This window comes from Mirounga angustirostris, unplaced genomic scaffold, assembly GCF_029215605.1.
Source record: "Mirounga angustirostris isolate CCGP_5_RB_7025 unplaced genomic scaffold, mMirAng1.0.hap1 SCAF_3, whole genome shotgun sequence".
Lineage (NCBI taxonomy): Eukaryota > Metazoa > Chordata > Mammalia > Carnivora > Phocidae > Mirounga > Mirounga angustirostris.
Window position 1 is genome coordinate 89998061 of NW_026991711.1, and position 18540 is coordinate 90016600.

The 18540-nt window shown below is 37.1% G+C and overlaps 1 protein-coding gene across 1 annotated transcript in view; it reads right to left on the reverse strand.

Annotated features, from left to right (window-relative positions):
- The window catches only part of CNTNAP5 (contactin associated protein family member 5), an 819371-nt gene that overhangs the window by 416732 nt on the left and 384099 nt on the right, over window positions 1–18540 (reverse strand). The window contains exon 6 of the mRNA XM_064586403.1: window positions 7208–7392. Coding sequence (XP_064442473.1) covers window positions 7208–7392 — 185 coding nt within the window. The remainder of the gene's footprint in view (window positions 1–7207; window positions 7393–18540) is intronic.

The window sequence follows — 18540 nt, forward strand, 5'->3', positions numbered from 1 at the left end:
TAAGAAATGTCCTATGTCTGCTTTACTGCGGACAGAAAGGTGAGCAATATCTGACCCAGACACAGCCCTACATTGAATATGAGGGAACACTGATGGCATTTTTTAAAGGTTTATTTATTTATTACTTTAGAGAGAGAGAAAGAGAAGAGAGAGCAGGAGAGGGGCAGAGGGAGAGGAAGAAAAAGAATCTCAAGCAGACTCCACACTGAGTGTGGAGCCCAACATGGGGCTTAATCTCATGCCCCGGAGATCATGACATGAGTGGAAACCAAGAGTCAGATGCTTAACTCAGTTATCCATCCAGGCACCCCTAAATGGGTATCTTTTTACAGATTCATAGACATCGGGGACTGACACAGCCCAACTGGTTCAACATGTGTTTATAATTCGTTTTGTCTGAGTGAACTTACAATACTTTACCTTAGGTTTTTGGACAATGGGTTAAACTTTGTATGTTTTAGTATTCAAACAAAGAGCTCATTTGAAATCCTAACTTCGTATCCCCTATACACCTAGGCACCTAGGAGGGCCCCACTTTGACCATTCTCCAGTTCCATTCTTCTTCATGGTGGAGTCAAGGAGAAACAGCTATAGACAGCTGCTACCACCCTTATAAACCACTATCTTCCTACAAAGCATCCCAGAGCTTCTTGCTTAAACAGTTCTGAAAGTACTTTGAGGGCCCGAATATCTCTCTCCCCATCTGCCCTCCTGAGAATGGACCATGGGCTGACAGGTCTGAGCAGTGGCCTGGGGATAGCTGTTTATACCATGGACAGGATGTGCACATATGGGATGTGGCTGGGAAGGTACATTCATCAAAACAGAATAGAACATATTTTATTCAACAGTTTGTTAGCTTATTTGTAACCCTTTAAATATTTAAACTTATGGTATGTGGGCTTTCATTTGTACTCTTGCCTCAGGCTCTACACAGATTTAACTGTGGCCTGACTAATTCTATAATATTTTATTGATGGTTATAATAATTCAGCCCAAATTCAGCCAGCCTCAAGATGTCTTATCAGATAATTAAAACCTCTACACCTCCACCAATAGCAGCTGAAATAAAATAAGAAGGAATTTTTTTCATTTGTTCTTTTAGTTCATGTTAATAAAAACAAAGATTTTTTTTTTTCCATTGTGGCATATTGGTAATATTGAAATACTCCCTCCATCATATTCAACACAATTGGTTTACTTTTAATTTGCATTTAAGAGAAGTTTTTATATTTCAGTTTGCTGTTTTAAACTTGGGGAAACACAACATTAGAAATTCCACAAATCATGACAATCTTAAACTTAAAAGCAGAAAGAAAAATGTTAGAGATTAATGTGACTTCAAGTCTTAAATACATGCAGAGGCCAGAATCAGGACCAGAACACGTGTTTGTATCTTGAAGGGTTATTCCGCCTTCAGAGAGAGTGCCTGGTCACCGGAGGATCTCCAGTTGAGCAGCTGCACAGAGCTGAGCTCAAATCTTGTTTGCGTTACCCAATAGCTACTGGGGAATGGGGATGGGGGGTGGTCATCAGCATCTCTTGTCTTGGTTTTATGTTTATGTATATAAGACATAATAATTTCCCTCACATGGTTCCTTCAAAGATAAAACAAAATCACAAAACACCAACAAAGTAGTATTTCATGTTTTTTCCCTTTCCATTTTCTTCTTCTTTATTTCCACTTTTCATCTACTTATTTTCTTTTTCCTTATTTTATTTTTTTTTCATTTATTTTCCTCCACATAGGCCTTCTACTTTAGCCTTGCAGCTGAGTTTCCATAGAAAAAAGGATCAATAACAATTACACTGCCACATGATCTGGAAAACCACTTCCTTAGTGATCTGTGGTTATTTTGATCACTAAATAAGTAGTTGTATTATGTCTGGCCAGTCCTTTAATCATGTCTGAGTTCTAAGAGAAGTGCCCTTTAGGCAAAGCCAAGTAAGGGTGGTGGCAAGAGGTGGCCTTCAAGCATGGCAGACCTATAAAGAACTTCTTACGGAAACCAAAGTTGGCCATCAATCGTTACCTTTTATAATTACAGAAAGAAACTTCCTTCATTTACGTAACATGTATTTATGGACATCAGCCCTTATGATGAGCTTGAATTCTATGACTGGTGTGGGGATGAGGTGATAGACAATTAAAAATAAGTAAATTCAATAACATTCTAAAGTGACAAGTGTTTTTGAAAAAAAACACTATGAATAAACATAAATCAGAGGTTGTAATTTTAGCAGAAAATATAAGAAATATCTTTTAAGTCATATATTCTTTCTATTGCCTCAATTTCTCCTTAAAATACTTCTACATTTGGTACAAAATTCAAAATGTTTTTTAAAAAGTAGTCAGTGAGGGCGCCTGGGTGGCTCAGTTGGTTAAGCGACTGCCTTCGGCTCAGGTCATGATCCTGGAGTCCCAGGATCGAGCCCCGCATCGGGCTCCCTGCTCGGCAGGGAGTCTGCTTCTCCCTCTGACCCTCCTCCCTCTCATGCTCTCTGTATCTCATTCTCTCTGTCTCAAATAAATAAATAAAATCTTAAAAAAAAAGTAGTCAGTGAAAAGTAAGGCTTCCCTCTTCATTGAACCCATTCTCTTATTGTCTGCCTTGTCTGTCCTTAGTCACTTCCAGAGATTTCTGTCTACATGCTGTCTGCTGTCAAGTCCATGGTTTCTTTCTAATCCTAAACACAGGTACTCTTACACTGCAGTGCACTTCATTTTTCTTTTCCTTTAACAATTTATATTAGAAATGGTTCCACATCAGGATATATAGGGCTGCCTCATTCTTTCTGATGGCTGCATAATACTTCTGTATGGCTTTGTCAAGCACACACACCAAACAAGATGAGCCCAAAGCCAAGACCTGACCCACCTGTAAAGGTAAAGGCACCACTTGTAGATTCAGATGGTTTGTGACTTACAGAGTCAGCAAAGGCAAGAGTAGCCAAACACTGCCGCCCACCTGTCCCACACACCAAAAAATGATGCTAAAAAGGGGAGGGTCAGATGACCACAATATAAGCTGTGGGGGGGGAGGGTTCCTTGTTGCTATAGATCTTACTCTAATTATTTCAATCACTAAATAAGCAGTTGTATTATGTCTGGCCAGTCCCTTAAACATGAGTTCTAAAAGAAGTGTCCTTCAGCTAAGCAATTCTTGATGACACAACTCTATTCTGACAGCACAGGGCAGAATGCCTCATGCCTTATCAAAACCTGGGAGGCAACAAGAAACTGTGTTATGACAGTCTCCCAGGGGGCAGGTGCAGTGAAATGGGAAATAGCCTTGAAGCTGCTAATTGCAGGCCTCCAACCTCTGGTGTTTCAGGAAGATCATAAGGCATCCTGCCAAGACTCAGATCAGCTATTGAGCAAAGCTCTGGTTGTGTGGACCACATAGACCATGTGAGGTCACCAGGGCACACTGGCAGAGCCGTTTCCCTATGGAGCTTAGCATAATTCTTAATTAACGCCCTTTTGAAGGACTTCTGGGGAATTTCCAATCTTTCATTATTCCTAACATATGTCCCATTGCATATATTTACTTATGCCCATAGGATAAACTGCTAGAAACAGAACCGTTGGGTTGAAGACCACGTGTTTACAATTTTGAAGACATCGCCTTTTCTTTGGTATAATATTAATTACCATCCCACTAACAATGGATGAAATAGCTCTGGTTTCTCCATACCCATGCCAACATTATAACATTTTTAGTCTTTGCAATCTAAGTGAAAACTATTGTAGCATGAATTTGCCTTCCTTTTCTTAATGAGTGCAGTTAAACATTGTTTCATATATTTGAGAGCAATTTGTACTTCTTACATATTCATTTTCTTTATTTCTCCTTTAAGTTGTCCATTAAGAATTATTTGTAGGAGATGTTTACTTATTAATTAAATGTTGAAATACTTTTCTAAGTTATTGGGGTAGTGATATCACTATGTATGTATTTTTATAGAAGGTTATGTGGAATTTTTATTTTAATTTTATATGGTTATTTTCATATATTTTATTTCCAGGTTCCTGAAATTTATGTCAGACTTAGAAGAACCTCCCACAATCCTTGATTAAAAAGTACTATCTCATATTTTCTTTAAAATTTTGATAAAACTTACATTTGAAGATATACATATACATACACGTTTTTAAATGTTTATAGGGTTTAGTTTAATCTAGTTTTTTTAACTAAGTATTTTTATTAAAATATATATGTATATTTTATTTTGTAAAAAGCCTTTTCATTATTTATGATGTGGTAATATGAAAATCATGTATTTAAAAAAATGTTTTTAATAGTTCTGGTGCTTGTAAAATGGCTATGTAAACAGGATCACTGAGCACTTTTGATAGGAAAAGAATTAATGGATTATATGAATCTCAGAGAACTGGGCCCTTACTAAGATCCTAAAAATATCTCTTTTCTAAAATCCTTCTGCTCCAGACCGGAAGTGAAGTGAATTGCTATAGTCTTTCTCACATGCCTTCGGAGAAAATCATATAGGCTGAGTGATGTGAACTAGGATGACATTCCAATGAGAAGCAAAGGATTTACATTCTTTCTGCTTCTATCTAGCTATCATCTATCTATCTATCTATCTATCTATCTACCTATCTATCTATCTATCATCTATCTATCTATCTATCCTCTATCATTATCTATCTATCTAATTTATTTTTGACAGAAGATTCCCAGCCCTAGGTGGGAAAAGAAACAAGAACTTAATACACCTTAGTGTAACGAAAGTCCTCAGGGGGCCTCATAGAAAGGCATGATGTCATTCACTGATATCCTTAAGTTAGTCTAAGATGAAAGCTACCATATTTTCTTGCCAATTATTACTTCATAATGTTAAAATTTTAAGAGGAACATAGGTTTTCATAATATAATCAACCTTGGTATAAAATTTGAAAGGGCATAGCTTTAGAGCAGCAGGGCTCTGACAATGGGTCATAGGAACCCAAGGACCTGATTTTAGTTACCCTGCTAGCTGGTGGTATCCAGGGCACATATGAGCACATATGATCCCATGGCAGAAATCAAATTAATAACCTAGATTCTCATTAATAGACAACATTGTTATAAAATAATCTATAGACTTAGATATTCTGTTTATCTTTATTCCTGCTAATAGGGTATAATTATTGCTTCTGGATAACTGAAGCTAAGAGCTTTCATTTCCCAGGTTTATACAACTAGTTAGTGGTAAAGTGGCAATTAAGACTCCTATTCTACAGCTCTTTTTTTTTTACACATAGTCTTTAAGGTGAATCTGCAAAGACTGGAGAGCTCCAGTTGTCCCAGAAACCTCTCAACACATAATTCTCATGTTATAGTCAATTTGTAATGTCACCGTTAGACTCACTGTCTTCTTATATGGTCACTGGGGCAAGCTGGCTGGGCACTCTGGCAGGGGCTTGAATTCTCTGAAACAGAGGTTACTTCAAAGGAATTCTCCAAGATGTTTCTTTCCTAGGTGATGCTTTTTATAACGCAATGTGAAATTCAGACATTTCCTGAAGAAATCTGTTCCAATTTCATAAACTGAGTGACATCACTGGATTTCACTTCCCTCAAATGCTGACATTCAATTTAATGCCACTCAGCTGTGATCCCATAAACATTCTCTACACAGGAGAGATAGGTAGACAGAAGCTTGAAAATAAAGGTTAAATCAGGCAACTGGGAGAATTTTAGAACCATCTCCTAGGTGGGTAGAGTTACAGATGATTTTATGTTTTCTGTTGTCCTCAAGTTCATAAAAGATATCTCTTTTAATGCCATGTGTATTCTCTATTTTTTTTCTTTTTTCAATCACTTAAATCACTTTCAATCACTTTAAATCACTTAAACTTGATAAAGAAAGATGATTGATATTCATAGATTTCCAGTTATCAGCAAATCAAAAAAAAATAATCTACCTGGTATCTTTCTGAGTCAGAGTGACAAATTCTTTTTTGAAGTTAATGAATGGCATAACTTATCAACAGTATGCTAAGCTAAAGTTAGGATCAAAAGAGTAAATCTTTCTTATAGCTCATGATGGTGATTGATAAATGTAAGTCAGACCCTAATTTTTCAATTATTCATCTCCACCTCCACTGTTCTAGTATGCACCCCACTGGTGACTAGAATCGTCGCCTAACAGAGTTTCCCACTATCTGTCTATCAATGCCCTGCCTCCACCTCCCCACAAGTCTAAGCTACAGACTTATACTTACTGATCAAAATAGTACTTTTCAAACAGTAGAGTGTCACCTGGAGGATTTCTAAAACAAATTTTTGAGCTCTTCTCCCAGAGTTTCTGATTCAGCAGGTCTGGGTGGGACCTGAGTATTTTCATTTTTAACAAATTCCCCAAGGGATGCTAATTGGGCTGACTCCTGCTACAGACATTCAGAATTACTAGTCTAAAACATAAAACTGGCCTTGCCACAATCCTGCAAAAAAGTTCTGTAAGCTTCTTGAACAAAAGCACCCTGTTTCATTCATCTCTGTATATTTATTGCCTAGAAAAAAGTCTGGTATACAGCAGAGGCACACTTGTTGAACTGAACTACTCGCAAAGATGGGTAACTTTTGTCTGCCAGTTTGCCAAACTCTGTGCAACCTTCTTTGTGTTGTAGGCTCAGTGCATTCCTTGCTCTCATACAAGAAAGCAAGAAAGAAATGACTGTCCGTGTATATTGTCGAGAGTTGCATAGGAATGAAGGTTGAACACAAGTGCCCCTAGTGTGCATTTTAGATTCCTTTGGATTTTGTTTCTCTCTCTTTTTTTCTTCAGGTATACTTGACATATAATATTATGTTAGTATAATTTCTGTATTTTCCCAGCTAATTGAAATTGATTTTTGAAAAAAGAACAACTGAGTGTAACTACAAGAGTACACAGTTATACAGGAAGGCTACAGGCAGGACAAAAAATTTTAAAGTGAAAAAGGAGATTTCTTGATTTTAAAATGCACACAATTTGCTGATGTCCCATTGTTACCAAGACACTTCTCCCCACAAACACTGCTCAGATGCCCTCCTTGGACTCTTCACTGAAGGCTGCGTGGGCTTAGACAGAGGAGATGAGCCCATGGTAAGACTTGTCAGGGCACCCCATCTTCTCTCAATTGCTTTTTTGTTTGCTGATTTTTTGTTTTTAACTGATGCTGTGCAAAGGGCTTGGGGACCTGCAGGGAGAGTCAACTCACCTCATAGTCGATGTCTAAGGCATCTGCCTCGCCCTTGGTGCGGAAGTGCTGTGTGTGCTTGTCCACAGAGAAGTTCACCTGCTTGCCGACCCGCTCAATGAGGACCGAGTGCCAGTGCTGGTCATCCAGCAGACTGCCCAGGGTGGCCGAGGGTGGGCTGCTGCTGAGCCGAGGTTTGCTGTCATCTGTGAAAGGGAGAGGAAGACTGGATGGCATCCGTGCCCAAGGGCAGCCTTGCATACTAGAATATTCTGTAAGCAAGGCCAGGTCTCTCTATCCTAAAGGTAAAGAATGATTCTCTCCAGGACCAGAATCCTGTTGGATTTGTAAAGGAATAACATGCTTTGCCCACAGATTCCAGAACCGAATTCTAGGTCAGCTGATACACACATCCCTTTCTGGATGTGAAAGGACATGTTTTCAGAACATGAACAGTTAAGTAATAAAATGCACCATATCCTAATGGCCATCAATAATTTTGGAAACTGGGAATATCACATTTAGAAATAATACACATTCTTTGTGTTTGAATGATTTTTGAATGGAGAAAATGAATCTTGAGTTATGCTTTGGAGGAAAACTAAATTCTGGATAAGTAAAGGGAGGACAGTGGGCATCGAGTTAGGTTAAGTCTGAAAGCAAAGGCAAAGGTGAGGAAATAATCATTTTAGCTGCCATTTTCAAGTGCCTGCTATATGAACAGCACTTAAATAGGAAGTTTATACCCTCCATCTTTAATCCCCCATGGGAAAATTATTATCCTCATTTCATGAATAAGGAACCTGAGGATCAGTGAGGTTAAGCACCCATGACCCAGAGGTGCAACTAGCATTCAAATCCAGGTCCGCTTGACCCTTTTTACTCTGCCTGTGGCATAGGCCATATGCACTGATTCAGTCTAAACTGAACTTGGAAGACACCCCTTAGGAGGCTGTGACAGATTCAGGGGGAGAGGTACATTTTTTTCTATCTAGTTCTCCCTCCCCTCTGGCCCTCCTCCGATTTTATGGAAGCTCCTGCCAGTACCCTTTTGTCAAAAAAATTGCAGCATTTTTCCCCCTTCAGAATAGCTCAGACTTAGCAAAATGAACAGTTAAATGCAATTAATTAAGACTTATGTGTAAACTTTCAAGTTTGTGAACGTTTTATTGTTTGGTCCCCTTAGAAACTGAAAGCTAAATGTCTCCCACTTCTCTCCTAAGATGTGTTTTAGCAGAACAGCTGCAACAGTGTGCTCAACAGTGAGGCATTAAGGGGGCAGGAGTTGCTTTCTGTTTCTCCTGTAGGCTGCTCACTCCCACCCTCTTTATGGCCCTAAGGCACTGCTTCCTGCACTGAACAACACTTGGTTGCTTCAGATGGGGGGGGGGTGGGCATCAAACTTATTACAATTGAAAAATGATAGATTATGCATTCATCACTGACTTCATTTCATAATTTGTTCATTATTTCTTCAACAACTTTTAAGTTCTCACAATTGGTCAAATTTTGCCAATGATTAAAAATTATTTCTTCTTTTTCTTCCTCCTCCTCCCTTCCCTCTCTCCATCCTTTCCTTTTTTCTCTTCCCCCTTCCTTCCTTCCTACCTTCCTTCCCTCCTTCTCTCTCCCCTCCCTCTCCCTCTTTCTTCCTTCTTTCCTTGAATAAAAAGGTACTGATATCTACCTCTGCCTTTAGTGGCAGGTGATGTATAAAGGAGATAAAAGAGATAGAGTTAGAAGACACACTCCCCTCCCTAAAAGTCTTAATGGAGTCTCTCAATAAGTAAATTGATAAAAAGTGTGTTGGTAGCATACAGTGTTTAGTGCCAGGAGCCAAACAAGTGCAGGGTAGGGAGCCTTGAAGCTCCAGCAGAGCAGTGGCAGGTCTGAGATTTGGCTGGAAGAAGGAGCACCAACACACAGCCAGGAGAAGCATGTGCCAACACTCGGAGGTGCAAGGAAACATGGTGGGGGAGTCCATGTCCATGCAGCAGTATCATGATCATGCCAGCCTAGCTTATATCATCCAGGACTAATGCTACCAGCACAATTTTTTATCAATTTACTTATTGAGAGACTGCATTAAGGCTTTTAGGGAGGGAAGTGTGTGCGAGGTAACTGTGTATTTTATTTCCCTTTAAGGAATGGGCGTCTGGTGAATTAGTAAATCAGAGATTACCAACTCAAATTAACATTTGAGAAATTTATTAAGAACTCAAATCACACTGAGGATGAGAGGAGAGTTTTTAACTTTTTTTGTTGTTTGCTTTATCTTATATAAAAAAAAAATATTATTTTGGCAGCTGTATGATAATTTGATTAGAAGGCAAGGCTGGCTGTAAGACTAACAGTAATCTAGATGAAAGATCCAGGGCCTTAGGTAAAGAGAGGGCAGGAAGGATGGATTTCCAAGTGATAATATGGTGATGGTCTCTCTTGGATATTGTCACTTGGATATTGGAGGGGAGGTGATAAAGGGAGACTCCCCTAAGGATGATCTCTAGTTTTTTTGTTTTGTTTTGTTTTTGTTTTTCTTTCCTTGTGCAGGTGGGTGGAAAGTGGTACTAGTCATGAGACACACACAAGAGAGAAACTAGAACACCTCCCTCTCTCTTTCTCTTCACACAACACACACCCCACACACCCTTTATTTATAAAATAAAATTTGTCCCAGAGCTAACAAACTATTGAAGGAAACAGTGTGCCTTATAAACGGCCGTTCTAGGTAATAAGCCAAGTAAAATTAATATTAGAGGTTTCACTTTGATGTGTGTCTCAATTTTCTTCTTAAAAGGAAAAAAGACATTTGACAATTATTTCTTAGCAGTAAGTCAGAAATTTTAAACATTTGAAAATGTAAATCCACCGTAAGTCACAGAAAGAAGAATAAAAGGAAAAGAATCACATCCTTTCTCCCTACTTATTTATTCTATGTGCTGCTTTTGGTGGGTTTCAGTGTTATACTGTGTACTTTCAGAGAGCCAATGAAAATGATTAAAACCAAGTATTTAAATATTTGTATATATTATTATTCCAGCTTCAGAAGATGAATTTAATTATAAATGGGTCAAAGTGACTATTTTTTTTTAATTTAACTTTTTGGATATAGTAATGGATCTTCCTCCCATCCCTGTTTCCATAAGCTAATCTTCTATATATTCCCTATAGCTAATCACTGTTATTAATCGCCTGTTTCTCCTTCCAGAAAAAAAAAATAGGCATATGCAAGCCATATATACTTTATACATGTATATATGTATGCATTTGTGTATATATACTCTATATGTACAATTTATACTTTATATATGCAATACTTTATATATGCAATTTATAAATGCAATATATATCTGCATTTTACTTATGCATATAGATGGCAATATATGCAATACTCTATATATGCAAAGATATGTATTCTTTATTTCTCCTCATTTAACTTTTTACCCTAATGGTGAAATACAATGCACATTTTTATGGACCTTTTCATTTTCACTTAATCTATCCTAGGAATTTTCTAACATTAGTATATAAAAAGTTGTCTCATTCTTTTTTGCAGCTGCATAGTATTTATTGAATGATATATGTGATATATGTATTAGCCAGTTTTCTATTGATAAATATTTAGGTAGTCTATCTATTGTTGACCCCTAATATTGCTGAAATACCTCGTATGTAGCCCTCATTTTGGATGTGTGCAAGACTTTCTGTCGCGTGCATTCTTAGGTAAAGAACGAATGGTCACAAGTGTTCATCATTTGCAATTTTGACAGGCACTGCCAAATTGTCCCCTACAAAATTTGTGCCTATTCAAACTCTTACCAGCAATTTATGAGAATGACTTTTCTCCACAGGCTTGTCTAGAAAATACGTTCAAGCTTTTGGAATTCTGCCTGTGTGATAGGCAAAAACAGTATATTTCTTAGCAGTTTTAATATACATTTCCCTTAAAGTGAATGAGTTTGAAAATATTTTCATTTTCTCTTTTATGATCTATCTCCTCATATTTTTTGCCTATTTTTTTCTGTCATTTTCTTATTGATTTCTATTTAGTCCATTTTCTATAACATTAATTGTGCCAATATCTTTTTGCTGTTGTCTTTTGCTTTTGCCTTTTTTCTTTGTTTTTTAATTCTAATTTTTTTTTTATCATTCAGCAGACATTCTTTTGCTGAAAAAGCCATCATTTTCTTTTTCTTTTATGGCTTATTTTATGGATTTGTGTTATGGTTTAACATGACCTCCCTTTCTGAGATCATTACAGAATTCTTCCATTTTCTTCCACTTCATTTCATTTGGATTTTATTCTGGTATATGAAATAAGGTAGAGTTCTTCTCTTATTTCATCTTTTTAAATGTCTAACTACATGTCCCAAGTCCATTGTTTTTAAATCCTTGGGTGATTTCTTTAAGTTAACCAGATGTATAACTTTCAAATGTAATAAGAAACACTTAGATGAGTTGATTTGTTACATTGATCAGGTTGAGGTTCTGTGTGTATGTATATTGGTATTTTTAAATCCTGAAACTTCAAGTAGTAAATTTCCAAGTTGGCTGCTGCCCCCATATTCTACTTCCATCCACTGCCACTGTCATCACCATACTCTTCTTGCCTCAGAACATCTGGGCAGGAGGAAGCAGAGTCAGCATTCATAACCCCATCCACATCCTTATCAAGGTTAAAGTCAGCCTTCCTCTCCCACACCCTAACCTTGCCTCAGCAAGTTTGCTATTCCATCCAATAATCCCACTGATAATCTAAGATTCAGAGGAATGAATGTGTGTATCTTATTAAATAAAAGGTAGCTACTTCCCTCTTACTGCATCTAATGAAAACATGAACTTTAATTAACACACTTACCTTCTCATGAAAAATAGGTTATGAAAATTTCATGAGTATTTATAGCAATTTGTTGACCTTCCCTCAAAAGTGAATTAATATTGTTCCTTCTTTACATTGTTTACTTAATTTAGCCAAATCTTTTTTATTGCCCAAAAATAATGCAAAATAAAAATCCCACCATTATTATTGAAAAAAAACATAAATCAGTAAGTATTGAGGGACTAAAAAAATGTTCATAACTTTTTATCTAGTACCAACATCCTGGAAGTCTCTTCTAAGAAAACAAACTGAAGTATGGTGATTTCTTTTTCAAAATGTCTAATAATTTAAAAATTGGAGGTAAAGTCCAAACATTTGGAAAGAGAGAAAAAAAATAAAACTTTGAATAAACTTAGGCAGAATCAGCAGATGGAATATCACATAGACATCTATATGATACTTATAAAGTACTAATATCATTTCAAAAGTATACTCAGTAGTGACTGCCATTTTTTGATAAAATTAAAAAGTAATATCTAATAAAAGGGATATTCAATAGTTTACACCTTCCTGATTTAAATTATATAAAGGCAGGGTAGAAAAGTATATATCAAAACTAAATCACAACTTTGGAAAAGAAACAGATGAGAACTATGTGAGAATAAACCAAAGAACGCACTTACTAAAATATTAACCGAAGCTTTCATTTTCTTTCTTTTTGTTTTTCTCTGTATTTGTAGTGGGCATAGCTATCTTTCATAATGGGAAAAATACATAAATTTCATTAAAAACAAATTCCTTATCCTGCATAGCTGGACCACTGAAAACTATATAAACTATATAAAACTATATAAAACTATAAAACTTGACACTATATATGACTGATGTGTAAATTATTGACTATCCCCTCCAGTTCAAGTTACTTTTTAATTAACAACAAAAAAAAATGGCAGATGTGAATGAATTTTACCCACTCCTCCATCAATTATCCCATGGTAACACTAGAAATCTTCTATTAAAACAAATGGAGTGAAAATTAGTTTGTTTAAACAGTTAGGGAAACAGGGAATTTCTGAAATTCATCAAGAAGGATGTTTGGAATCGTATCTACACTAGGTGTTACTGTGAAGAAAGAAGAATGTTAGTCCTAGGAAATATTCTATCTTACCTAGAAAAGTTCATTATTAGAAATGAAGAAAAACTTAATTCTCAAGAGATTATCAAACTCCGTAATCTGAATTATATATCTCCACTTTTACCTCAGTGGCAAGTGATATTCCACTACTAGCTTTAACTAGTTTCTAATTTCTTAAGGCAAGATAAAATTTCCCATGCGCAACTGTAGAGGTCAAAGACAAAAATATGCAGAGGCTAGCTTTCTGGCCAGGAACATGTTAGGGGAAAAACCAACCAAAACAAAACAAAACAAAACAGAACAAAAAAAAAAAAACAAAAAAAAAACACTTTTACTAATTAAATAAAAACTTGTTTTCATGTGGTTTGAGATATAGTTAAAATGAAACAATGTAAATACTGCTCAAGGCCCTAAAGCACATAACAATTTTTACAGGAAGCTTGAAATGTTTCCAAAATATTTCTAACTTAATTTTTCATCTTTCTCCCCCACCAACATACTGTGGATAAACATGTCAATTTCTTCAACCTTGGAACTAACATCTTCTGTCTAAGGACATACATATCACAGTGTTTTCACCCAAAAGTCTTCTTTGATTAGATCTTCTTGCTTGGTTTTATCTGAACAATTCAAACATGGATGTCACTTTAACTTTCACAATCTTTGAACTTCAGATAGCCTGAACAAAAGGGAATGGGAACTCTTGTTTAAGATTGTATTTCAGCAAAAAGTCACTCGTGGAAAGGCCTTCATTTACAATTAATGAAATAGATGAGCACTCATATGGAAGTCCCCAATGCCTGACTTCATCTGACCTTCAGAACTAACCTTTCCACTTCTAATTTTTCAGATTATCAACATTGGTATTCACTTATATTATTAAGCTTCTCACATAAAGTGAGTACTCTATTTATGTTGTTTCAATTCTTCCTGAACAAAACCCTACAAAAAGTGTTGTGTCAAAGAAGCCACATGACTTACTCAAGAACACAAAGAATTAGGGTGACAACCAAGCTCTATCTGACTCCAACACTAATATTCTCACCACTACCTTACTGGGAAAAATTATACTCCCATTCACTCTCGTTTCTTACCTTCTGAACATCTGCATCCCACCATACATACATGTATGTTATGTAGCTTAGCTTAGCAAGAATGAAGTCTCAGGAAATAATTTGATGGGTGGAAAGCAGAGAGTTGTAGAAAAGAAGAATGGGGCAATGCTAAGGGAGAAGCATAGGCTTTAGAATGAGAAGGCAAATTTCAACTCCATGGGTTACCCAGTATTGTAAAGACCCTTGCTTGGAAAGATGCAGGGCTAATGAACATTCTTCCATGTGCCCAAGTGAGACTTTCTTTCTTTCTTTTTTTTTTTTAAAGATTTTATTTATTTATTTGTGTGAGAGAGAATGAGAGAGAGCACATGAGAGGGGGGAGGGTCAGAGGGAGAAGCAGACTCCCTGCCGAGCAGGGAGCCCGATGCGGGACTCGACCCCAGGACTCCAGGATCATGACCTGAGCCGAAGGCAGTCGCTTAACCAACTGAGCCACCCAGGCGCCCCAAGTGAGACTTTCTGAAAAAAAATATCAGAAACTAACTGTAAGCAACATGATTCCAGTGGGCTTGACACTCAAACCAGAACAAATCTTTATGTATCACTAAAACAATGAAACATAGGTCTTTAGTTGTTAGGAAATTTCTAAATCTCACTCAATTAAACACTCTAGATTTACGGATGGTTGCTCAAGTCCAGATTCTAATTTATATCCATATTCTGTCACTTAACTACCTTAAAAAAATGCTATCTCAATGCAGTTATGGTGTATGGTTTTGGTAATATAGAATCATATACTTTAAGTTAATATTACAAAGTTAAAATAATCTAAATAGAAATAATTATTTTACCAGGTTGAGAACTCCCTGAAATTAGGGACTGGTAAATACAACTTTTAACCCCCTGTGGCTAGCTCAGCACCTGACTTAATGTACTTGTTCAACAAATTCCTATTACATTAATGACAAAAGTTATGAAAAAGGGGGCGCACCTTGATCCCCTGACACTTTGAAACACCGGCATTCCTTTATTTTTTTTTTTATAATAAAATGTCCAGATAAGTCAGGGTTCATTCATAAAGCATTTCTGGGCTCCTGCCCCCACTCTGATCCCTCCATTGTCACAGTTTAACCATGAACATGGACTTAATGATATTTAGTATGTAACTGTTTTATAAAGGTTTAGAACATTTTAATTATTAATGTCAGGACATTGGGGTAGGCCTGGAAGGGGTTCCAACCCCAGGTCTACAATAATGGAACTATGTGATCTTGGGCAACTGACCACATCACTGACCATCAGTTCCTTCATCTGTAAAATGGGTTTGGATATAGTTTGTAGGACTGTCATGTGATTTTAAGTGGAATACATATTTAACATATTTAGTATAGTGCTTAAGTGTAGGCTCTTTTTTTAAAGATTTTATTTATTTATTTGACAGAGAGACACAATGAGAAAGAGAACACAAGGAGGGGGAGTGGGAGAGGGAGAAGCAGGCTTCCCGCTGAGCAGGGAGCCCGATGCGTGGCTCGATCCCAGGACCCTGGGATCATGACCTGAGCAGAAGACAGATGCTTAATGACTGAGACACCCAGGCGCCCTGAGTGCAGGCTCTTGAAAAACAGAAGCACTTAAAATATTTTCCATAGTATTCAGTACAAATTCAGAAACATGTTAAACATTTTATAAATATGTGTGGGTTGGCTCATTCAAATGTCTAGATTTCAAAAGAGCTAATGTAAATGTCCATTTGACTTTCTGGAGGATGTGCAATTCTTTCACCAGTATCTCAAGATATCACAATGAGTTGATTATTCACTCAACTGCTTTGGCCTCTGCACCCTATGCTTGCCTTCCCAAGGACATTGCTATGCATGTGTTTATGCTATTCCTGGATTCTCACTTTATTACAGCTGTACTCATTGCAGTTGCACATTCTGCCTCAGTTCAAAGGCACCGAACTCTTGTAAGGATGAATGACCTACATGTACTATTGATGTCTTGCTTAGTTCTTACAACAGTTTCCCAGTCATGTAATATCTGCTCTTTGATTCTCCCACCTGCAGTATGGGTTAGTGCTGTTGGAATTCTGCAGAGGTCAGACTGTCACAGGTGGTGTGAATGAGATGTGTTACAAAGTGAGAAGAGGAACGGACTAAGAGAAGAAATCTCTTTCCCATTAGTACTTCTAGGAAAAAAAAACAAAACAAAACAAACAAGCAAACAAAAACATTGTTCTTCCCTAAGAAATTAATTAAATGGGAATGACCTAGGTCAGTTTCACCATAGAACTGACCGCCCAAGTCAGCCACAGAAGGGGTAATTGGCAATGAATCAGTCAGCAAAGAGCATCACTTAAAAAGAACCACAGCCAGTGTGGATCCAAAGGCCAGCCTCGGCAACTGGCCATGGTGCTGAACCCCTCCACTCCTAGAATTGCTGAATTGCAACATCAGATTATATAGGGGACACACATTGGAGAACTGTCACTAAAGGATGCACCGCTGGAGTGTCCATGGGATCTGGGAAGGGAAAAACTACCTCTTCATTGGCCTAGCACCATCCCTTAGCCCACTAACTTGGATTCTCAGATTCTTCTTCCCTTCTTCCTTCTCTCTCCCTCTTCCTCTCCTTCCTCCCTCCCTCCCACCCTCTCTCTCCCTCCCTTCTTTCTTTCCCTCCCTCCCTCTCTCTCTGCCTCTTTCTCTCTCTTCCTCTCCCCTCCCTTCCTTCCCTCCCTCTCTCTCATTCTCTCACTCTTTCTGTCTCTCCCTCCCTCCCTCCTCCTTCCCTACCTCCCTCTCTGCCTCTCTCTCCCCCTCCCTCCCTTTCTTCACATCCTTTCTTCCTTCCTTCTTTCCTTCCATTATTGATTCATTTATTTAAAAACTTAAAAAAATAAAAGATAAGCATAAGCCAATCAGAGAAAGACAATTATCATATGATTTCACTCATACGTGGAACTTAAGAAACAAAACAGATGAACATAGGGGAAGGGAGGGTAAAATAAAATAAGATACAATCAGAGAGGGAGACAAACCATAAGAGACTCTTAACTCTAGGAAACAAACAGAGGGTTGCTGGAGGGGAGGTGGGTGGGGGGATGGGGTAACTGGGGGATGGACATTAAGGAGGGCACGTGATGTAATGGGCACTGGGTGTTATACACAACTGATGAATCACTAAACTTTACCTCTGAAACTAATAATACACTTTAAGTTAATTAATTGATTTTAAATAAAATTTTTTAAAAAAGATAAACATGATCATGGAAAATATGAACTCTTTCCATTTTGGAAGCTGTGTGGCAACATGGAAAGAATATGAATTTTGTATAATATGTAAAATTTCATATAAATAATTAAGAAAAACATTTGAAAAAAATGCCAAAATGTTAATAGGAGAAATGACTGAATTATAGGATTTCAGTTGACTTTTTTTCTTTTCCTTCAGTATAATTACTTTTTTTTTTCTTTCAGGTTTTCTAAAACTGACATATATTTTATAATCTGAAGAAAATAGTAAAAAATGATTAGATACAGCTACATTTTAATAGTGTCCATACCTAATACCTAGCTGTGTAAATTGAAAGAGTGATTTATCCTTTATGAGACTAATATTCCTTATAGGTAATTTGGGGATAATATTTACTTACCTATTAGGGCTGCTTTGAGGATTGGATAGGATACTAACATATTGTGGATATTCAGTAAATATCAGGGCTGCATCATAGGAGAGAGAGAGAGTCTCATGAGGAAGTCAGGAGCACAGCCTTGGGGGTGAACAAGCCCAACAATAATAATGTGTGTTGTGTCAGGCCCTGATATTTGAGATGGAAACCCATTTTTACTTTGTACTCATTTTACCTTGAGTACCTACATTAGGTGGGTGCTTTACTAACTTCTGGAGCTACAGCAATGAACAAATCTTGCCTTTCCCTTGTGCAACCTACATTACAGATTTTCTATTATAAGAAAAGCAAAGCAATTATCATCTTCCTTTTCCCTTAGTGCTTTCAGAGATCTGCTGGCTCTTTCTGAGGTATGAAGGGCTAAAGAACTGATATGTGGCAGCATCTCTCTAGAGAAGAAACACGAAGATTGGTACTAATCTACAAGAAACCTGGGTGGCCGCTTCAAACAAGTACAGGGAACACTCAAATCCACAGCATTTCACTTTCTAAGCAGATGAAAAAGATGAAGAAATTCTCAAACTGCAGAATACTGAAAGATACTACTGAATCATTCACTAAATGAGGTTTTACTTTGTCACCACCATGATTAGAAATACAGTGAACGTGGAATCTGGGGGAAAAAAAAAAAAAACTTTTCTTTTCCATGTATCA